This window comes from Anopheles stephensi, chromosome 2 (genome assembly GCF_013141755.1).
Source record: "Anopheles stephensi strain Indian chromosome 2, UCI_ANSTEP_V1.0, whole genome shotgun sequence".
Lineage (NCBI taxonomy): Eukaryota > Metazoa > Arthropoda > Insecta > Diptera > Culicidae > Anopheles > Anopheles stephensi.
The window spans coordinates 33,442,944-33,467,116 of record NC_050202.1 but is presented as its reverse complement, the minus strand read 5'-3'; the positions used below and the strand labels follow the sequence as shown (position 1 = coordinate 33,467,116).

General features: G+C 42.8%; 2 protein-coding genes across 11 annotated transcripts in view; both read right to left on the bottom strand.

Moving 5' to 3' along the window:
- Positions 1 to 264: 264 nt before the first annotated feature.
- Positions 265 to 20,037, bottom strand: LOC118506295 (dehydrogenase/reductase SDR family member on chromosome X-like). Of its 5 annotated transcripts, none has more exons than XM_036043229.1 (6): positions 19,914 to 20,034; positions 16,362 to 16,694; positions 1,490 to 1,597; positions 1,233 to 1,415; positions 939 to 1,146; positions 265 to 838 (listed from the first exon to the last, which is right to left on the bottom strand). In XM_036043229.1, the coding sequence occupies exons 2-6, from the start codon at positions 16,540 to 16,542 to the stop codon at positions 442 to 444; spliced, it is 1,077 nt and encodes a 358-aa protein (XP_035899122.1). In that variant the 5' UTR covers positions 16,543 to 16,694; positions 19,914 to 20,034; the 3' UTR covers positions 265 to 441. The 5 variants fall into 5 exon arrangements, with proteins under 5 accessions (XP_035899122.1, XP_035899120.1, XP_035899123.1 ...); XM_036043230.1 differs by having other exon boundaries at positions 271 to 838; positions 19,819 to 20,037; XM_036043232.1 differs by having other exon boundaries at positions 277 to 838; positions 16,362 to 16,637; positions 19,914 to 20,014.
- A 1,502-nt stretch (positions 20,038 to 21,539) lies between these two features.
- Positions 21,540 to 24,173, bottom strand: part of LOC118507913 (D-beta-hydroxybutyrate dehydrogenase, mitochondrial-like) — a 47,174-nt gene continuing 44,540 nt past the window's right edge. For all 6 annotated transcript variants that reach the window (XM_036047207.1, XM_036047210.1, XM_036047208.1 and 3 more), the window contains exons 5-7: positions 22,394 to 22,547; positions 21,959 to 22,317; positions 21,540 to 21,879 (exon numbers count right to left, since the gene is read on the bottom strand). In XM_036047207.1, the coding sequence (XP_035903100.1) occupies positions 21,721 to 21,879; positions 21,959 to 22,317; positions 22,394 to 22,547 (672 nt within the window). In that variant the 3' untranslated portion in view covers positions 21,540 to 21,720. The remainder of the gene's footprint in view (positions 21,880 to 21,958; positions 22,318 to 22,393; positions 22,548 to 24,173) is intronic.

Here is a 24,173-nt window from a genome sequence, read left to right as displayed (position 1 = left end):
CCGTGCCTTTCTTCTGCGAAACTCAAAAAACACCCTTTAATGTAAAAGCTAAATATTGATTCTTCCCTTTTTCGTTCCGATCACGGAAGAGGATTAACTCCACGCAGTTCCATTAAGCATTGGAACCCGTTATCTTCGTACTTTGGTAAATCGCCCTAATTGGATAATTATCTTTCCTGTCGCAGCCTCAGCGTTGAAGTTTTGTCATCTTGCTTCGAATAACTAACAGTTGGATATAAAAGCTACAACGAAAAATCACTGCACTTACAGTACTCCTTGCAAAACTTCGTCTTTCTTCAGTTTTCATTGCGTACAAAAAATGGAAACAAACAATCAACCCGATAAGCCGGTTCGTGATGGTGTAGTGTGAACGGGTGTTCCGGAGAACGAAAAAATGGAGGGAATGCGATAATGGCCCGCGTTTGCCCTGGGGCTGGTTTTCTAGTTCCGCTTGTAGAAGAAATCATCGATACCGAGCGTATCACAGGTGAAGTTGAACAGTTTTTCGCACTGCACCGAATTGTTCCAGTACCGGTGACTGCTCGCCTCCCGGCAGTTGCTCAGGTAGCAACCGCTGCGGGTCTCCAGCTTCGGTGAGATGGCCGCATACACGACGGTACGCGAGCCTTCCTCCGGATTCTTGAACAGCAGTGCACGAACCCACGGAATGTAGTTGGTGCTGGAGTGCTCGAAGAGATCCGTATTGACGACACCGGGATGCAGCGAGTTGGAAAGGATCGGCATGCCTTCCTCTTCGAAAATCAGCGTCAGATACTTGGCGAACAGAACCTGGGCCAGCTTGCTCTGGTTGTACGCATCCGCTGGGTAGTAGTTTTTACTGGCAGGGAAAAGGGAAAACGGCAAGCAATTAGTAAAGCAATACTTTACTGCCTCAATCGGCGGGCCCAAATTTGCGGGACCTTACACCCGATACTTACACTTTGTTAATGTCCTTGTAATCGATTTCGCCAATCTTGTGCACACAGGACGACACGTTCACAATGCGCGCTTTACATTCCGCTGTGCCGGCTGCACGCAGCTGGGGCAGAAGCAAATGTGTCAGCAGAAAGTGGCCGTAATAGTTGATGGCCATGTGCGATTCGAACCCTTCGGCGGTGAGCTTGAACGGTACGCTCATGACACCGGCTGTTAGAAAAAACATCCAACGAGAAAAGGGTTAATGGTTTCATTTTCGAGTGGCTTTCCCGGTACACCTCCGCCTCGAAACTTACCATTGTTGATGAGGAGATGAATTTTGTCAAACTTGGTCTTAATCTTGGCAGCAAACTCCCGCACCGACTTCATGTTTCCGATGTCAAGCTGTTCGAAGTGCAGCTTACAGCTGCTAAGTGGAATGTTGGCATGTTCCAGATAGGCTTCCACCGCCTTTCGAGAATCGATCGGATTGCGAACACCTGTGTGTGTGAGAGAGAGAGAGGGCGATTAAAAACACCGGAACAACTTTCTCCGGATCGTACCGATGGCATACCGAGAATGACTTCGATTTCGCACTCCACCAGCTTCTTGACGATGCGCAGCCCGATGCCTCGATTGCCACCGGTGATGAGCGCAATCTTGCCCGGCTGCTTATAAAGTTCTGCGAAGCAGAAGGAAGAAGAAAAAAGAGAAGAATGATGAGTTTGACTTTACTGACAGGACGGGGAATGTGTCTTTGATACCGAAACACTTCGAATGTTTTATTCGACACGATTCCACTATTCGGGCACGAAAGAAGCAGGCGGATCAACCTAGGAGCGGAAGGAGCGGTCGTTCGGTGAGGGAAATCCGCTTGTTTCCCTCTAATATAGCATTTAGAGGGGGCCTCAACTGCCATTCCGCTCAGGGCCTCCAACTATCTTGACCCACCACTGAGCAGCTCATTTTTTTAAATTCTCATCCCGAAGAAGAATGTCTTTATCGGTCGGATACTGGTTTCGTTCTATTTTTTTCTTTGGTCTTGCCACTCCAGCAAGGTGCGACGATGCGACATATAGAGGTAGCAACAGCTGCTGGCACTGATTAAAAATAGCAATAGCGCCCAGCTCTCACACTACTACTTGCCCTTTTTCCCCGATCTTGCAGTGACAGGGAAAACCACAAAACAAGAACCAGATGGTGCTAGAACCGATGCCACCAGCGCTGTCTGCCATTTTATAATTGAATCCAAATAAATGCCCAAATTTCGAACCTCGCTATCTGGTGGTGGCGCAATTCGAGTGACGCTTTCCTTTTTTTTTCGTTTGTTATCACCCACCAAATGCTTTATCGTGCTACGAGAGCGTACACACGGACGAACGACAAAAAACACACACACCAATCGATATGAGACGAGCGTGGAAAAATTAAAATTTTAATTCCATAATACAGAGCAGAACCACGTGCAAATGAAAGGCGATGGAACACACAGGCGACAGATTCGCACCGATCGGGGATTTTTTTATTTGTTGCGCCCCAGAAATGGTAATTGAACCAAATAATCGAGAATGTAGAATGTGGTGGTGACAACAGTGCAATGCGTGTGTGTGTGGGAAGCAAAGATGGACGTAATGTTAAAAAATTAAAGGTGTGTGGGGTTTTATCGCTTTGAAAATGCATTCGGAAAAAGGGGGTATAAATTGAATGGGGAATTTGGTTGCAATGGTCGCTTTTGGGATGATTGCACCGTGCGGAATAAAATACTGAATTGATGAGTCCTTTTTTTTTTTGAAGGATCGGAAAACATATAGACGAAAAGCCATAGGGAACTAAAAAAAATTGTTAAATGATTTGGCAGTGGTTTTTTGCTTAAAGCTCTCTGGTTTGTTAGGCTTGCAGTTGAATTTTTTTCTTGTTCACTTTCCACAAAATAACCCACAGTGTCAATTTCGCATCATCCATCGTTGATGTCCGTGCGGTGGAAAATAAGTTTCAATTTGGTGGCTTGATGCGCTCAATGCGGTGGGAGAGTGAAACTGGAAAAAATATATATAGGCAAGGATCGCGTTATTTCGAGCTTAATATTTCACTTTTTTCTTTGCACAAACAAAACTGACGTAGAACGGAGAAAATGGCATCAAGAAACGAAAACAACGCACAGGCGGTTTTTTTTTCGATGAAAATGTACCACCCCAACACGGTAGGGAAAATAACGCTCTTTATTAACTTTATCGCCTCACGGAGGTGTGATTATTTGCACCAGCCCGTTCCGTTGCAGGTGTGTTGATTCGCGCTCATATTTTTGGTTTGTTTTGGTTTTCGAAATTTAATAAAATGGGTTAAAAGGAATAAAATTTGGGTGACAAAAAGTCGATCGATTTAAGAACATACATTTAGCGTAGTGCATATAATGCTCTTAGCATATTCTCATTCATTTTGTGTGGGTGTGTGTTGTAAAAGCTTTTCCGCCGGTTTCGGTGCATCTTGGGTAGAGCGCCATGGATTTAGCAGAATTAATAACCATTTGCTACATTGTATCGTGGAAGCTACGAAATAATCGTTTAATGTAAAAGATTTTAATGTTGCATTAGGGTCAATTTCTCTCTATTTTCAATTTTTTTTTTGAAAATCTTATGAATATTGCATCAATATTGTCGATGCATATTTTTATTTTAAACATGACTATACTGTCAGGATCATCAAATATTTCTGATAGAGCCCGCATAAAGTAGTCCATAGCACCATATCATATTTTTTGTATTTTATGTTAATATTAGACTTTTATTTTATTTTTTTGAACAATTGTTTGTTAATTTGTAAGTGATGGGTTTTTTAAAATGCACCACCGTTCCACTCCGGATTCGGTCGGTTTGACTTCGGGTCCGATTGCGAGGAAATAGTATCGTCGGTTCCAGATGGAACAGTTCGGAACCGACCGGAACTGTAGGAATCGCCGGAACCGTCCGGAACCGTAGTAATTGAAACATAATCAGCCAGTAGTAGTTAGTATGTCCCATCTATCTCATATACAAGAAGAGAGATAGGCTAGAATGCAGCAATTACAGGGGTATTACGGTGTTGAATACCGCCTACAAGATCTTCTCCCTAATCTTACAAGATCGACTTGTCCCATTCGTCGAAGAGATAGTCGGAAACTATCAGAGAGGATTCCGAAACGGAAAATCAACCACTGACCAGATTTTTACGATGCGGCAAATCTTGGAGAAGATGGTGGAGCAGCAGCTACACTCCTACCATCTCTTCATTGATTTTAAAGCCGTATATGACTGCATTGCCAGGGTAAAACTATACGACGCAATGAGCTCTTTTGGAATCCCGGCCAAGCTTACCAGGCTTGTAAGAATGACAATGGCCAACATCACATGCCAGGTGAAGTTGGATGGAAAGCTCTCAGGGCCCTTTGCTACCACCAAGGGCTTGCGCCATGTCTCCTTTTCAACCTGGCGCTAGAGAGAGAGCCATCCGCGACTCGGAGGTGGAAACGTCAGGAACCATCTTCTATAAGTCAATACAGCTCTTGGTATACGCTGATGACATGGACATCATTGGTTTGGGGATCTCCTATGTAGCAGAAGTTTACCAAAGGATCGAGCGAGCAGCACTAAACCTCGGGTTGGAGATTAACGAGGCGAAAACCAAAATGATGGTGGCACCACCAGCGGCTCTGCTGTCAAACACTGATTTACGCAGGGCTTAGGCACCTTCGAAGTCGTCCAACACTTCACCTATCTGGGGTCAAAAGTCAGCACTGACAACAACATTGATGTTGAGTAACGCGCAAGGGTGCTGGCTGCCAACCGGTCATACTACAGCCTGAGGAAACTTCTCCACTCTAAATACCTGTCGCGACGGACGAAGAGCAGTCTCTTTACAACCAAATGCACATTTAACAGAAAAATCTAACAGCTATTAGACTAACAATGAAAACAAGAAATATCAAATGTTATCTTAACTTTCTCTAAAGAGTAGAGATGAGTAACACGAAAACGAAGGATTTCGTTTACTATCAGAAGCAATACGCCGTGCCGTGCAATATCGGACGTTGCATTTTCAGCACCGAATTAAATATTTACATAAAACAATCGCTCATTACATTTAAGAAGTTTGTACTCCTTTTGTATTGTTTTGTTCACTGAAAACTTCATCATTTAACCATTGATTTGTTTGTCTTGTTGAATTCATGAATTAGGTAGCAACACTGAATTAGGTACCAACATGAATTAGGTAGCAACACAGAGTCGCCAAAGTCAGGAGTTTCAGGCTGACAGATGTTACTCTTGGTCCAGTGGCCAAGTGGTAGCGGCGTAGACAAACTATCCAATAACTGGTAAAATCAAGTTATCAAAGCTAAAACTGTTAGCAATTTTGCAGCAATAAGAGTATATAAACACTTGAAACTTTCGGAGGAGCGATAAAACATGCTAAATCACGCTTATGTCGTGCAAAGATCACTGATTCTACTTGTCTTCTTGTAGGTGAAATCAAAAGATTTTACTATTTTTACTGATACCATCGTAAACATTGAAAATAAAATGACAAATTCAACCAATTAAGCAGACATCTAAATCTGCTAGCGCCTTTCATAACATTTAAAGCTAAATTTTCCACCATCATTGGAGGCTTTGAAGCTTGCACCCCACAATGCAGAAAAAAAAACTCCACTTGCAGCCGATTTAACTGATGGCAAAGAATTCCCAATCACTTCTCGATTAAGATTAGCCGCCTGCCAAAACGGGCGGCAAATCCCTGTGCACGGACTGTACACCGCATTAGCAGCCTACGGTTGGATGAAAAGTAATATCCTTGCCATGGCTGGATTCGCTGCTGGGCTGCAATTTCCGGTGCTGCATCTAACGGCCTCGCCAAGCAAAGGACAAAAAAAAATAACCCGATAAGCCGGCACGGTTGGAATGTTGGATATAGTACAGCATATCCGTGCATGTAGCGAAAAAAAGGGAAAATGTTCCGTGGACACCCACATACCCGAGTATTTAAAAGAGGCAAATTGTGTCCATCCCATTTATGACCAACGACGACCAACCGGCGGAAGGCTGGCACTGCCAGTGCTTTAATTTGCTTTAGAAGTGTTGCCTGCCAGCAGATACATATAATTCCTGCTATCGGGAAGCAGTTGTAGCCCAGCATTCAGCGAGGACAGGAAAGTGCGGGCCGACCCGGTGGAAATTGCCATGGGATTGTGGTATATTGTGTGAGCGGAAGATCATTTCATTGGTTTCCGGATCCGGAAAGCCGTGGAAAGCGAACCGGGGAGGGTGTGGGTGTTCACCGTTTCTTTTCCCACTGCTTTTCCAGGTCCACCGGTCTGCTCTTTCCTTTTCCGTGTTTGGTACGCTCGTTATGTGCCCTCGGGCTGTCGCGTTGGGAATTGGCTCGATATTCCTCTGCACGCTTGTGTGCAGGTGTGTGAGCTTTGTGACCTCGTCTCTTAATGAACCGAGCATCCTGTTCTCTCGTTCGGGCATGTCGAAACAGTCGCCATGCCATGCACACTGAATGACATGAAGGCAAAAGTCAGTTCCGTATTCTGGCTTCAAACTGAACGCAATATTTAACAGAGAGAAAGAAAGAAAAAAAGCTGTATACACACAAAGCGAACCACGGGAGAAAATTGCGCAATTAATTTTGCATTTAACAGGACACACACACATACACACGGGCACAGGCACACAGGAGCGGGAAAGCCTAGGCCCGGCCGCCAAATGATTGTTTAATCATCGGAATTCATGTCTCACACCGATCGGATACGCGCCAATCGGAAAATGGATCGTGTTTCGAATGTCAACCCCTAGGGAAAACGGAACTGATTTACACTGAGGTTTGGTCATTATTTCGGTACTCTCGTGGTGTTTCTTTTTTTCGCCTGCTTCCTTTTTGACATGGCAACACGTGCAATTCTATAGAGAGCATAAGCACGGACGGGAGGGCAGGCTGGTGGCCAAGAATGAATGGAGATGAAAAATTGATTCAATCAATTATGAGCGGATTTTTCACCGGCACACCGACGGTGGTAGAATTGTTCACGATAATCGAAAAAGAATTCCAATCGCTACGATACCAACACAGGTCAGAAGTCTGTAGGGGAAAAAAACGTCGAAGAAGAATGCAATTCTATTGAAACAAAATGAAATCTCGTCTCAAGCGTCATGAGAGCCGTCCGTTTGCGCGATACGATAAATGACTGTTGTGTAAGGTTTTACGCCGAAGGCATTCGCTAAAATGCAGTTAAAGTGTGCAAACATTCCAACAACGGGCAAGGTTTTTGCATCACAATAAACGTAATGACTTAGGGACACTGCCGCGTTCCCGCAAACTCCTTACCCGGCGCTCCTTCCGCAGCAAACAAACAACAAAGTCGCGCTCCTTCAGCATTCAGGAACGATGCAGTCCGTGCGCGTCGGCAGTGCACGCGAACGGCCAAAGTGGAATTACAAATACGGTCGCGAAGCGCGAAGGAAGCGCACCAAGAACTAAACAAATCGTGCATTTCGATGGATTTTCTCTCCACAGCTATCGAATAATTAAATCTTCGCTACGCGCTCCCTCCCTTTGTGTGTTTAGCTTTTCAACTTTCTGTCCGGCCAAGCGTCGGTCGGGCTGCTCTAATGGGGAAGATTCCGGGCAGGAGTTTTAGTTTTGTTTTTGTTTGCGTAATTATAGTAAAGTTCGATAAATAAAATACACAAATCCGCCAGTTAACTCACTATTGATTACAGTGGAGCGGAAGATTGTTATCCGAGAAGCGCTGGCAGATAGCTGATGCAGATGTATTGGAGGAAAATTTGCATTCTGTTTTTTCTTAGATTAGCATATTAATTTACTGCACCTAGCTAAATAAAAAGAGACTTTGTTAAAAGACCAGATATGATATCACGCATCTGATTTGGTTTCAATTCTACCACAACCACAATGACGTATCATATTCGAAACAAATATCACAGCTTACATGAAAGTTAAGCTTGGAATGATAGCGTTGGTACGTCCGCTACTACGTCAAGGATTGACAGACGACGGACCTCGACCGATGCCTGATAATTAAATAAGTAAACTCCGACGACTATTTTAAAACAGCTTCAAATTATGTTGCGTAAACGGCATTGGCAAACTATAAATATTTTGTAATGCACGTTTAGCAATGAAACTCCGAACGTGATGAATAACTACTAATTTATCAGACGTTATATCAGGGTCTGGCTTGCTGCAGGAAACCACACATGATTAAGAGGCTATGTCTTCGGGCTTGGCCGTCCGGTGCCATTTTCAGGATATTGTCACACCATCCGTACCTGGCAAATGTTTCATTGAGCTCATTATTTCTGCGTTTCCTCGATTATCTGTCCACACATTCAGGTCCAATCCTTCAAAGCATTCCGTGTCGTCAAAACGTTTGCGAGTACTAAAACGAAAAAAGGCCTAAATTTGAGGCAAACGAGGTCAGATCAGACTCAAAGCCTCTTTAAAAAAATAAAAAAATAAACTTCGACGGTGCGATCAGCTATCTGAGCATCTTTATAATTGAATATGTTATATATCTACATGTATGACAGACACTACAAAAAATGGGATGGGATTCGATACCCCATCCTGCCGAGTGAACAGATGGTTCAATACCTCTGCGTAAATTAGTATTTACTAGCTGACTCGCTGGTGCTGATAACACTTTGGTTTGCTTTGTTAATCTCCAACTCCAGTTGAAGATTGAAGCAGGCATAACAATGTTGTCGTTTCCAATAATCCAAACTCAATCAAGAATATTACGCAGACAATTGTCTTCCAACGATATTAATTGATTTGTAGTCAAGAACCAGAAGATGTTTTCATACACTCAGTTTTATTTTCAGTTTGCTTTTACGAACATAAAATTCACCAGTAACTAATGAAAGAAAGTGGAGTAAATAGGGGATTTATCATTCTATTACTCGGTCCCAGAAGCAAGAACAGGCGTTGAAAAAGATCCAGGATAAGATGAACACCCCTTGTTGAAGCCGTTCATGTCTAAGTAGTAGATTATTACCAACTTCTGACTGCTCTCGTAAAAGTATCACCTCGAGAGCCCATCCCTGCCCTTATGGTTGATGGTTGATGGAAGAGTCTTTTTCCAAACTTTCCTTAGCAGCGATCAAAAGAACGTTTAAGATTTCCCCAAAAACACGCTCAATTGACAGATTTTTTGTAATTATTCCATGCAAAAGATTGAGGATTTTCTGATCGTAAGGCCTCGAAAGAACTGACAATTAACGACCTTTTTTAAGGTACTCCAGATACCTGCACTAAGACCACTCGAGACGATCATTTTTGCAGAATGTTCTTTACATTTATGACTCGTGCAATATTTGCATAGAGCTTCAGTCGTAATTAAGTGTATACGTTAGTTGTAACTGTTGTAAATAAAAACTCTCCCTTACCTGTTATCGGGAGAAGCATATTCAAACATGCCACACGACATGTTATAGGCATTTAGGAATCATTTTCACCACAACGCATAAAATGTACTACGTTTCCATTCAGGTGATGCAAAAACTCATCTTCAATGAACGGGAAACAGCGAAAAAAAACCTCAAGCTAAACGTCCAGTTCAAATGTTTCCACCTTGGGATGAAAGGGAAATTTGCCTGTCCAAAAACTAGAGCACACACACACACACACACCCACCCACTGTACGGTATCCGTCCGCCTTTTGCTGCCAATTGAAGCGGCGAGATGGGTTTTTTGACCGCTTGACTGCACAGCCTCACCGGTGTACCGGTGTAGAGCGCGTTATCCGTCGAAAACCACCGATGCTAAAACATTCCGCAAATTGCATTTCGACGATATGCACATGCTGCTCCGATATAGAATTGGCAGCATATCGAACCTCCTGTCCCACACTGGCGCTTGGCGCTTTTTCGCCAAAATCTTGGTGTGTACGGTACGGTTCAGGGTAGGTACGGTACGTCCGTGGACCTTGCGGATGGGTTCAGAGGGCAAGAGCGGTGGCGGTTCCACCCAATCGCACCGGAACGCATCGTTCGATGGACTTAACCTCATTTGCAAAACCCAATTTAGCATAACCGTGTCGATTGCGTCGCCGATAAGGGTTCGCTTTCCCTCCACTCACTTTGCTATTGGGTGGATGGTCGGGAAAATGATAAATCACGCTCTTTTGCCACCCTTGACGTACGGGTTTGTCTGGTTGCGCCGGTCATAATTCAGAGCTGTGTACCGACTGTGCAAGATTTCCTGGTTCACGCTGGGTGTTTTGGACGGGGTTTTTGGATGGGGATGCCCCACCAAACACCTCGGGACGGGTTAGCTAGGGTGGAAAATTGTTTCCCTTAGTGTTTATCCAGGGCTATCGTCACCCAATAATGGCCCAATAAGGACTGCATTTTCGCCCCTATCTGAAGATTCCACCACGATCCGATTTGCGGTTACGAAGGGGCAATCCTGGCAATGAGGGTGGCATTCGAGTGGTGGAGGATTGATAGTGGGCACCATCGTGGGCAAATTGTTTGACCAATAGCAGCTGCTGATAAATGCTACCTCAGTTTGCAATTGCCTGCGGGTGTACTTGATTATCCTGCAGATATGAAATACGGACGATTGAATCCATATTGGTTCTTATCGTGTTTTTCATTGAGTGAAAAATGCGTTCAGCTACAAACATAGTGGTACGTTGCGGTATGCTAAGTTCCTTAATGGTAATTAAGTTCGTAGAAATAAACCTTCACGGCAACAGTTAATCGGAATACCAAGGCTGAGTTTAACGTAATCAGTGTTAAGAAATATTTAGGAATAGAGGATAACTTAATTTCAAATATTTAGAACTGTAGATCACATTTATTGGCTGAAAGGGGCTGAGTAGTCGTAAGGCAAAAAAAACATAATGAAAATAAGTAAAGAAAGTCGATGTTTGAAAAGTTTGGGGTTAAATAATTATTTCTTAATAACCTTTCATTTTATAATCGTTCTATATGAATTCTAGGCCGTTCTCTATAAAAATTCAATATGAACAAAACTCACAAACCTCAAACCATGCATCATGATAAGTTATGGTCACAAATCTAATATATAATATTAAGCACTTGATATCTTTACATCGTAAAATTTCACAAATAGGCTTCTGACCAACCGAGCACGCCCGGTATAAGGCAAAATATCAGGGAGGAAATGCCCTGGTATTTTTTTGTGATTTTTTATGTTTTTTGGACATTTGCACTTCGTCGGCACATTACGGCTTCAAGCCGTCATAATTAAAAAAATTAATAAATAAGGCTTCTGATACACTTATTTATATCATACATAATTTTCAAAAGATTATACACAATTTGTACATTAATCATTAGATAGAACAATTATAAGATAAGACAACTCTAGAAGAGTTTTGGTTTTGTTGAATTTTGGCTGGTGGCATGTCCGTGCGGAACCGGTCTTCATACGGCAGGAGTGGCTATCGATTCCAGTTCGAACCATCTCCAAGTATGCAAAACTGTCTATCCATCTGCGTGTAGGAATACTCAAGTTAAAGAGTAAATTGCTATCGATGCTAGGGGACGGTCCAATGATCGAGGAGATAGCGGCGGCGGTCTTTAGATGACAGGACCAGGGATCAAATCCCATCCGGAGCGTACCCCTGTAGTTAGGACTGATTACTCAACTACGTGGTATGAATAAGTATAATGAGATGACTAGAATGACCTAGCAGGTCGTTAAGCCAAGAAGCGGAAGCAGTCGTTAGTACCTAAGGTAGAAGATTCCAGTGACATAATAACTAATTGTTTTTTCTTGCAAAACGATTCCAGTTAGTTAATATATGAAATATGGTTAAGCATTTAAATGTATACATTCTAGATATTAAAACTCTCCATTCTTTCTATTTATGTATTCAAGTATCAATGGTTCCATAACTAATAATTTAATGGTTGAAGTAAAAGATTTCAGTTCACCATCGAAGCATTAATTATCTATACCTGAACCTCAGATTGTAGAGCTGTAACTGCTTCGCACCTGGTGTAGAAATACAATTTAAAATACGGTAATGCATCGAATGTATTGGATTAGTGTTTGGCACTCGGTACGATGCGATTGACGTTTACGGAAATCTGGCCTTCGAACCCATCGGCTATTTGCCACTCGTCTGTACATCGTATCATCCAGACACAGACACACACATATATACGCCCACCACACACACACACACACACACACTCCCAAGATGGAGCAGGGCATCAAGGGCTTGGTTGGCCGTTGGTAATGGATGGATTGTTTGTGCATCTTCGAAGGCAAACACACCGGTCAATACTTATTGACCGACAGCAAACACGAACGCTCTCAGCAGCAGCAGCAGCAGCAGTACCATCAGCGAATCTCTCATCCCCTGCTCGCTTCCAAACGGCCTGCCAGCACCATCACACTCGGCAAACAATGTGAGTGTTGTGTGGGGTGATCGCATCGTCTGCATCTTCGTTGATTACGTCCCTTTGCTGACTTTTGCAAATGCACATCCTTCCGCCACATCCTAATGCATCGATCGTGCATACGGGAAGAATTTACCGATTTCATCAAAGCCGGATGCGTCTGACTGAGGCGTTCGATCCGAGGTGCAAAATCGTGGACTGTGCTCTGCAGAGTTCATCCGACCATTGGCATGCGAAGCTTTAAACGCTTTTCGACTAAAAGGTTTCAGGAAAATGCTCTAAAAGCTTCCACTGCACTACGTGAGCTGTGGAAAATCAGCTAGCCCTTTCGGTCGTTTTCCTCACGTCGACAGTGAATCAGTGAGTAAAATCAGTTCTACGCGAATCTGCTACTCTCTCTCTCTCCACACTACTACTTCAGCGTGAACAGCAGCTAATTAAAAAGCTATTAACACTAGCCGATGCTACTACCTCCAGTGGCGTATGTCAACGTGGTGCGTGATGGGAAACTAAATCCGTACCGGCACACTATCCGGCACAGATTCGATCGGCCACCTAATGCATTTGCCACGCACGTAACGCATGTAACTAAAACGCTCTCCTTTGTGACATTAGCGCACTATCAGAAAATGCAATCGCAACCGGTAGTTAGCAACAATGCATTTTCCCGCGGCCGATTTCCAACCAGCCCACAACGTTTTTGCGATGGCTGAGTCCAGAGGAGAGGGTGCGAGAGATCATTATGGCAACCGATTGTTGTACGACTCCCAGTCCGCGGCGCGGGAACACGGTGTGGTTCGGTGATAATTTATGTTGATTGTGGATCTTCGCTAGGGTTTTACGATTGTTCATCAAATTATCTTCTCACTGGACAGTACAGTCCCTCTCTCAACGGTCTGTGTTACATGTGATAGGTTGATATGCTGAAAAGTGACTATAGATCTGATAGAATTTACAGATTGTTGAAACCATTGCTAACCACGACACAAATTGGGCCACAAAAGCATGGAATGTGTGTTATTTGCGTGGAAACGTGACCAACCAACGATTTTATTTGCAAAATGAAAGAGAAATCATTGGTGTTATGTTACATGCAATGGAAAACATGTGCCATGTGTCATGCAAAAACGAATGAGTACTAAAAATCAGTTAAACAACATCTTAATTAAGACACATAATTTTATGCATTCGATAGTGTTTATCTGCTTTGATCTAATTGACTATAACTAACATGATCTCTGACATAAGCAGCTAAATTTCTTGCCATTGTACATGTACGGTTCAAATAAATGACTACAAAGACAATAGAATATTGAGTAAAACATGTCGATTTTCTACTGTCGATTACAAATCGAGCATGATGACACTTGATGTGAATATCGTCTGTTTTTTCTGAATAAATATAAAACTCGATATTAACAATTTTAGCCATGAATTTTGAGTAAGTTAAAGCTAGTCTCAGGTTTACGTGCACAACTTTGTTTCCATCGCTCAAATAGTCCGTGAGAGGTCGTTTAGAAAAAAAAAAACGGCAGTAAGATGATGCTATGTCCAGGAAGGAACATCATATGAGGTAAGTTGTCCCATTAAGATGCTCTGTCAAGCAGCGAACAAGACATCGAACAAATCAATTTTGGTTTGTTCAGCATTTTCGATATCCCCAGATTGTTATGCATATCTTGGATATAAAATCTTCATAAAGCTGCAGTTGCTGCCGTAGAACGTTTGGTTGCAATTAGCCCGGTGGTAAATATTTTCTAAATTTTGGCGTATTTATTACAGCATTGAAGTAAAATTGACACAGCAAAGTTTTTTTAAATGATTTTACGGGCTGGGTCGTCCGGTGTCATTCTCGCGCAGGAAAAGCCCACTAAAGCCTGGCGACGCTAAATCATAGGTGAAATCATCGTACAGATCGTAGAGCTCGGCTCCTACATTGTCCTTTCTCTCGAACCTGACCACCTTCCTCTCGAACACTGGCTAAGACGGTTTCGTTAGTTTTGGACAGAGTCCATGTCTCAGAGGCGGATGTGAGTACTGGGACTATAAATGTTCTGTACAGCCCCACCTTCGTCCGTCGCGACAGGTATTTTGAGTGGAGAAGTTTCCTCAGTCTGTAGTATGACCGGTTGACATCAATGGTGCTGTCGGTGTTGACTTTTGACCCTAGATAGGTGAAGTGTTGGACGACTTCAAAAGCGTTACTAGCGGTTCCACCATCAGTATGGTTTTCACCTTGTTAATTCAACCTGAGGTTTATGGACAAGTTTTATTTTACTTGTCTTAATCGGTTTATAATACATTAAACTCCTTTAATGTAAAATTGGCCTTGGCGTCATTAATAGCCAATTTTACATTCAACTTAGAGACACAACGGGATTTTTCATGTACACGGTGCTCTTAAAGTTCAAAAACACATTTTGCATGCATTGAAGCAATCAAAATACAAGACCTTATTTTCTGAATCAATTTGAATTGAACCCTTGAGTATACCATTCGGACATATTCTTTCAAAATCTTCGCAATTAATCAAAAACTGCACGCAGCACGCACTTGTCCTATCGATAACTCGTCCAATATCTTGGCGCTGAGCTTCATAAATAAATCTTTAGCGCTTATTTGATGTTTGCTCTGCTTGGCCAGTATTTGTGACCATACATAATATTATCCAGATGATTAAGATCTGGGGATCTGGAAGGTCACAAAGTCTTAAAAGGTACAAAGTCCTAATCATTAAAGGTATAGATAAACCAGAAATAAATAGATAAATATACATTTAAATGCTCCCGTCCATAAGTTTGGGAGCTATTCTCTATTGTCTTCTTCTTTCTTGGGTGATGCCTGCCATTTCTGGCTTTCTAGACTAGTCGATAGCGCATAGTGGGATAGTCAGTCCTCACTATGGGGGAACGGCCCAGATGGGATTTGAATCCTGTCGTTTGAAGACCGGCGACGCTGTCACATCTATAATCGGGCCGCCCTTTTTCATATTTACTATGTGAACCGGATTTTCCTCATCTTGCAAGTCACATTGGAAGCTCCCACGTACAAATGGGTACAAATCCCTAAACCATCACCGCCGCCACGCATTCGATCCACGGAATGTTCATTCTGAACGGATGGATGCTGGCCAATGTTGGTGTTAAATTCGAGCTTCAATTTGGAGTATCTGAATTCAAAGAAATCACATTTCATAGAAATTATTAAGGCGCAAAATAAAAAACCAAGAAAGTCACAGCTGTTGCCAAAGGTTAGCAAAACAAATTCAATTATTACGAAAAAGAATATTCATTTTACTCACCGAATCTCGAATCCTTCCAATAAAAAACCTGTTTTGCCATACGTAACCTGCCGTTAAGCCATAAAATAATAAATGAATCATAACCAATGCTTCATTACTGTTACAGCGTGTCGTAAAGCTATCCAACAGTGAACCAATAAATAAACTGCACACCAAGCGTTAAATGGATGAAGTGCTCATTGGTGGAGCCACAGCATCATAAACCCCCTCGGCTTATAACCTTGACGAAAATCATAATTCATGATCATTCATTGTGGTTGAAAAAGAAAACAATGAGCCACCATCTGCTTAACCTCCGTACAGCCCAATGAAGGATACCATCATCGGTACTTTGGCTCTCCTTTCACTTTTCCCACCGCAGGACGTAGCCATTGCGAACGGTGGCCGCAGATCGTAGGTAACTTCTCCGTCTGAATTCCCAAATATCTCGATCTGCATGTATGCTGCAGCATGCACGCGTACGCGATTGCCTAATACTGGTTTGAAAACCTTCGCCAACTACTCGTGGAAGTTTCCAGTATCGATAGATTGCCACATCTCTCGCTCGTTCTCTCTCTCTCTCTCTCTCTCTCTCTCTCTCTCTCTCTAAAGCCCAAATGGAATGCTAAACCCGTTCCTTCAGCACCCGCAGAAGGCATCGCCGCCCCTTAATGGAGCTACATAGAACCTACATAAGTATGCCCATTTCGTAAGCCGACAACAAGACTTACCGACTTTATTCCGCGGTCGCATGATGAAATCGTCCAGCAGGCCCTGGAAACCGCAGATCTGCATCCGTACCTCGCACACAAACTGTGACCAGTTTTTAGGCATCTCTTTCGACGATTTCATGAAGAAAAAGATGGCCAACAGCAGCCCAACGGGCAGACCGATCATCAGCAGCAGACCCATCTTCGATTTGATTCGATGATTTGTGTAGAATTTATGACTTTTCACGTTTCACTGGGATCGATATCCGATCGTCGTCGATTGCTCACTACGTTCAACTTGGGAAAAAAACGAAAACACGCACAAATCTCGGTCACCTTCCTACAAAAGCAGCACTGGAAAAAGGGGAACACTCGTTTGGCTTCGAAATTTCACGTTCCCGTTAGTTTGACCGCGATCGAAGCTCACCGCGTCGTCCGAATTCTTCTTTCACTTCTAACTTTCGCTCCCGCCACGGGCACACTGGGCATCGAATTCAAGACACAGCAACACCACCAACTAGCAATTCACTTCCACACGCACGTAACTTCGATCCGAAAACACCATCAGAACACGTGCGCACTGGATGGTACACGCGGCCGCACTACACTGTACAACACGGAACAAAACGTGCAAAGGTGCTCCGTCCCGGTCGAAGACTCAACGTCATATGATCGCGACTCAACGGCACGAACGAACGTGCTGGCAAATGGCGGCGCGATGAGTGGGGATGAATAAATTCGATTTTTGGTCACTGCCAACGGAGGGTTCGGCCGAGTCTTCCTACTCCGTTTTTTCGGCTCTTCGTTGCGTTGAACATCTTCCACGCTCACGGTGACTTTAACGTGACGTAAACGACGAACACGATCGCGACCGTTGAGAAACAGACAATGGGAGCAAAAACGGGCAATCGATCAAAGGAAATACAAACAACAACAACAAAAAACTGGATGTCTCTTACAAATAAGGGGTGAAAAATGAGCTTTAGACTTTGAGATGAGATCTGCACAGGAGTGTTCTGTATTGGCTAACAACAAATTATAAGCAGAAACTCGCACTTTGGGCGAGGATTTTCTCTGCGATTAGTGCACTGTATAGGAAGCAGGAAGAACCATTTAGAAATCGTTCCGGGTTTTGAATATTCCACCAAAAACTTCGTTTCCATACAAGCTCACCTTGCAACATATCTCTAGGTTAGTGATCATACATTATGCATGCATTAAGGGGAATCCTGTATAGATGCGCGATCGCGTAAAGAAATTCTGAAATGCTGCTGCTACCCCTAAAACCTTGAACTATGGTCAAACGCCTCGCCGAAAAGCTTTTGCCTAATACGCTCCGCTCATCAGGGCATCATCAGGTGCGAAAAGCGCTTCAACCCGTATATGCGTAGAACTCCGTGGTGGTGCTTTACATGGCCAACGCTATTATTACTTCAGATACTTCACGCAAACTTCAACTTCAGTTGAGCAGTGGGCAAGAAGACCAAGCTGTGGAATTGAGATGGTTCCACAAGTTGCTGCCTGTTCGCCGTATTAACGCAAAACGCAAAACCGAACACATCCTCCACCACGCATCTCCGCCTATCCCGCTTACCCGTGCCACTTGCAAGCGCAATTGAACAATTATTGTCTGTGAGAGATTTTCAGGTCCACGAGCCGGCGTGAAGGTTAAAGTCATTAGCTATGGGTTGCTGACATTCAATAGGGGTGCGGATTTCTTGCTGCTGCTTCTTTCCTTACACCCGACACTGTCGATTTTTGTGGGGGATTTTGTTTCATCAAACTTAATAAACTTGTACAGAGTCTTTTTTTTTGCTCGTCTATTAGCACATGAGTTGTGTGGGGGGATTCACGCTTAAATTTTTCCCTGATTCCCAAAATTCGTCTACAAAGTCTGTTTCCCGTGCTATTATCGCGTACGGAAATCAAAGAAACAACAGACACAAGTCAAACAACACTTTCGAACGCATTTTACCGACTCAAATCTTATATCACGTATAGCGGTTTGGTGTTTACCAAGCGGGCATACACACCGACCGGAACCTGTTTTCAGGCGGATAAATAGTGCCGAATCTGTGCTGATGTAACCGGGCCGGGGTTGGGCTGCGGTGACGGACCGTGATCTTCACACGGACCCACGGTAAATGGGTGGGCAAAGGCATTTCGGGTTCGATTTTGTGAAAGCAGATAAGCCACTAAGCGCAGTAAAAAAATACAGCGGAGCGCATTTTTTAAAAGCTGTAATCATTAGACCATACAGTAACTTCGTTGCACAATAAGCATTGATTTAAAACAACATACATTGTACAACAAACATCTACATTGCTAATTGTTCTGGCATCTTGTAACAGCCATTTAAGCAGCAGAGCAAATGCTTTTTGATGGCGTCGAATAAAGTACATCGATTAAATGAGGCGAATGCTCGAATCGAATCAACATTAAACCTCGGGAATAAAGCCGAGCCGAGAGACATGATAAAGCTGCAAAAAATTGCAAACCACCAAACTTTTCATCGTACCGTTTCGTGTGCGCAATCATCGTGATTATCATCATCATTAGGCAGAATATTGAACAGGTTGTTGGACATCTTCGGACATCACGTTTGACGTAAGCGCTGGAAGGAGGGAGATTCTATTAATTGGATTTATGTGGATGGATTTTTCTCTTACTGCTGCCGGCAAGCTAATCTGCAGCGTCCTGTTCCGGCAAACCGAAAACATTCAGCTACGGTCCGTGTGTCCAAACCCCGAAAGCCAATTACAGCACTGAAATCACTTCTTGCAACGAGCACAACACAACCAAACAGCACATGAAGATGGATGACGGTGATACATTACGATGGATTAAGTTTCCGTTCTACGCTGATTTCCTTAAATCGTTAAAACCCCAAACCGCGACGCCCGCGACGGCACGGCACGGAGTCTTATCGCTGTCAGTCAGTGGCGGCAATCACGGTGGTTAACTTTTAGCCGTGCCTACTTTGTTTTTGTTGTGCACTGACATAAAAATCCCATTCCACCGGTTGCCGCCGTGGCTGTGTGCTTAACGAACCAGAGCGCAATTTTCATGCCGGTGGGCAAGACACCTGATCTAGGGGAAAGCCTGTACCGATCTTGGAAGACCGGAAGATTGCATGGTGACGTTGCATGTTTTCTTCTCCGTTTCGATTGCGTCTCAGGATGCTGTTGGACGGGTTTTGTGCGGCGTATCTTTGAATGAACGAATCTTACTTCGGGAGTAGATGAAGATGGGAAGTTTTTGGTAGGCACAACCATACTAAACGATAGGCGATTTTATCCCGCAAAGTGTAGACGAGTATACGGGGATGAAACTGGGTTAGCTACTTTACTGTCTTCTGTGTGTGAGGCCGTTGTTGTAGCACTTTCTCCTGATAAGCTGATAACGATGCCGCGTGGATTTCTATCCAAATTGTGCAACACACTTCGAATTTTCTGATACTAATTCAACAACTCCCTACCGGCATATATCCGTTTTGCCTACAAGCATACACATGGCACTGATAGCTCCAATATACATAAACACAAGATTGTACACTTCACTTGCATCACTTACACCATATCCAACACTTGCACTAACAGCGCTTTTTCAATTCATTCTCAAACCAACGCCGGGCAACGAATAAAACAACACATGCACACTTCAAATCCAAACAAAAACAGCTGATTTGGACGAAGGTAAAGGAACCAACAAAACACAGCGTTTGTTTTTAACGAAACAAACGTCAAACGTAGCAGACGCGCAATATTTAACGAAACTTTATTTGAGGAAAAAATTAAAAAGAAGACTGAAGGATTTTGAAGGGATAAAAGATTAATTTTAAGTAACTAAGTGTAGCATGATTAATAATATATGAATCAAGAAGAACTGCAAGCAATAAAGCATTAAATTACTGTTCGCTTGGTATGCTTTCTCATCTACCAATGGTTGGTGTCTTGGATGATAAACCAATAGATGGCGCTATGGTAGATTCAGAATTACAGGGTTAGTTTCATTCGGGAAGGAATGTATTAAAAAATCGTAATATTCAACATTTTTCTAATTGTAGTTTTTTGATTGATTTTGGAACAATAATGTGCGATATTAACATTCTTCGTCATTGTGAAGGTTGAATAATTTAATTAATTCAATTAATAGTCTTTATTAAATACCGGCCCGATGGTAGATGTGACAACGGCTTCCGTATTTATACAACAGGACCTGGGTTCAATTCCCATTCCGGCTATTCCCCCATAGTGAGAACTGACTATACAAGTACGTGGTATCATTAAGTTTAGTAATCTAGAAAGTAGACAATGATGACATAAGAGGCCGTTGGGTCAAGAAGAGAAGAGAATATTCGTTATTTAACCTTTAGCTTATGATTTACCACATTGTCATCAGTTGATACCAGATAAAATTCATGTTTTGTGGAAAAAAATTAATATTTTTAATAATATTTGCGGACTATTTATTATTTTTTTAAATAAAGCATGAATAATTACTATTAAAAAAAGTTATTAAAATTTTGAAATAGAAATGTTTCATTCTCCATTTAAAATGCATTTAATACACGGGTATTCTGGTCGTAGAGATGACGGGTATGGAAAAAAACAGTATTTAACGTTATTAGACATTCTAAACAAACGTCCAAATTGTGGATATAAAATGACTGTCATATCTGAATATCCGTTTGTAAAGTTAATGTTTGGGAGGTTTGGTGTTCTTATTTTCCAATCGTTAAAATATTGTTTTCCTAACAAATTTCAATAAACTTGAAGTTTACCAAAAATTGTCCACATTCAATTTAAAAACTTCACTGGGAATGGGGGATAAAAACTTCACTGGGAAAAAGATCCCAATCCTAAAAATGTTTTCAAACAAGTTTTAATTCAACATTGAACCAATATTTATTTATTTTGGTGGCATGAATTTACAAAATGATATTGTTTTGTGCATGCAATCGAATTACTATAAATTAATTTTTTTGTTGTCTAAATAGCCTTTTAATTCATACCGGCCATACAATTGCAAAGCTTATCGATTCCTCGTACCCTGATACTCCTTGTTATGGGGCAATGGTATGGATATTTACCTGCCATAAGTAGACATGCCTGCCACTAGCCAATAGACCGTAATAGATTTAGTAAATTGATTCAGTAATTTCTTTCAATTGAAGTTTGTTAAACAAAAAACAGTTTGTAGGTTTTCGGTATTTTATACATTTACATGTTTACTAGTCACTAAACAAACACAAGAATCTTTATAACAGAGCTTTGATTACTATCCGGCTAGCAAAGCTACAGCATGTCCCAGATGAGAACATCAATCGACTAGCGAAACGAATACAAACACCTCTACGCTCTCTACACCCTGTGGGCAGTTAAGCTTTAAACAGAATCTCGTACAGCAAGCTCGGCATATACTCGGCAGCGATGATCTGAAACTTTTCCTTGCACGTCAGTGGCGTGTAGCGAAACACCGGAAATGTGCGCACAATCGCATCGGACAAAGCGCGAACAGTTGCATGAAAATCGCCATCCTGTAAATTTGAATTTGAAATTTAATTTCAACGGAAAACACGATGCAGTACGTTGGGCAATTTCCTAGCACACACTTACCCCGTAGCAAAACGGTTCCAGCGAACGGATCGCTTGCTCGAAGTAATCTTCACCGTACGTGTTCTTCTGCTCCTCGCTTAGCAGTGCCCACATTGATTTGGCCTGATCGCGCATATCCTTATCATCCAGCCAAGCGTCCCCGGCCGTCAGCTCGCTGGCGCACACAATCGACACACCAACCTGACGGGGCGTCAGCTCCTTGCGTAGACAGACGGCAAATCCTTCGATGGCGGCCTGCGTTGCACACAGGACACCGCGCACCGGCGACGGTAGATGGGCGAGAGCCGACGACAGAAATACGATTCTACCCTTACCGCTGCGTATCAGGGGCAACATGATCTGTGTCAGGCGTGAGGCACCTGTGACAAGCAGAAGAACAGCGCATGTCAGCGGGCATATTTTATGACGGTATTTTTTACACGGACCAGTACTTACCGAGCACGTTAACGTCGAACGATTTTCGCAGCACGGGAAATGGGACCCATTCCAGCTCGCCGAGTGCATTCCAGAGGTCGCAGTGCACCAACGCCCACAGCCCCGACTCACCGGCGGGAAGATGTTGAGCGATGTAAAGTGAAGCTTCCAGCATCTATCAAACACGTGGAGGACGGAAAGAAAAAAGAACAAAAAAGGGACCCGAGTTCGTATTACTGATTGCTTGTTCTTTTGTGAACGGCGTGGCATGCCGTTTCCACGAAACAACCGCCATCGGCTATCTGTCGGCACTAATAGGATGTGGCGGTAAATATGCACCTTGGACAAAACAAAGCATTCGCGGGAATCTTCTGTACGCAGCCGAAGCCACTGAATTAGGTGTGGGGAGGGCTACCCCGATAACAGTAGATAGACAGCTAAAAATATGCATACCGAGAATGGTGGCCCGTCAAAAGCTTTTTCCGCAACAAATATGGGTTTTGGTCAAGTATCGGTAGCATTCATCGCAAATGCTGCATATGTACATGGTGGTGGTCAGAGGTCGGCAATGATTTAATGGATTGGAATGATTTCAAAATTTTAGCGATGTTCATTTGTGTAAATTATTGAAGCTATATTTACGCAGGAATTAAGAAAACAATCGAATTCAAATTAAACTTGTTGGTTGGTCTTCTGAAGTAGTTAACGAGTAGTTACACTATTCATATTTCTATACTATCCTAAAACTTGTTCTGAACCTTTAATAAATGTGGTTCAACTTCAACTAGATACGGGGAGGCGGTCTTGATCGGATTTGATATGACGAGACGAGCCGATTGTAATATTCGCCTATTTAGCAGCTTGCTATATACTATCAGGTCTATAAACAACTTTTGACGGTTTTTTACATGCTTCGTTTACTTTTTTTTACTTTAGCACAACCTGGCAAAAGTTGTTCAGGGTTTGCTTGCCTGTAGCTCTCGTTTCATCAATTAATAAACAAATAGTTTTCGGCGTGATTGCAAAATGAATACATTCGTTCCAGAAAAAGTGTATTTACGGGGAATTTTCCTTCATTGCTTTGTGATGAAAACTTCGTCCACCGAGACGCATACTATGGCGATCACGCTTTATCGGAAGATCGAGAACAGGTCCGGTGGCCGAGGCGACAGCGGCGCCTGTCTTCTCACGGCAGGGTTCAAATCCCATCCAGACCGACTCCCCGTACGTAGGGCTTGACTACTTTACCACGAGTAAAATTAAGTCACAGAAAGCCAGATGTGGCTTGTGGCAGGCAGGCCGTGACGTGGCAGGCCGTGACGAGACCTCTCGAGGTTGTAGTGCCAAGGAAGAAGAAAATGATCCGGAAGACAGGGGCCATTGGGTGCCACATGAGCTAAAGCCCCGTGACATAGAGCGCCGTTCCAAGGAATCCACAATCTGCCCAAAAGATGGGAAAAGGTCGTACAAAGTGACAGAAATTACTTTTCTGAATGAAATCGATATCCATTCGAACCTATGAGGCATCATTAGTAAAAAAAAAAAAACGAAAAAAAAACATATTTATAGACCTGATAAGTTTGGAAGGTTATTCCACAGATGAGACAAAGAAAGAGTCCAAAATCGAAAAGATGTTTAAATAAGGTAAAATAAGATTCCAACCCTGGATTCGATAAAACGATGTTTTTTTATTTTGCAAAATCCTAGCATAATAAGCTAGGGCGAAGAATCATTGAAGCTACATCAAAAGATTTAATATCAAATATTCTCTTACGAGTCTAATATGAGTGTGTCCAGTCAT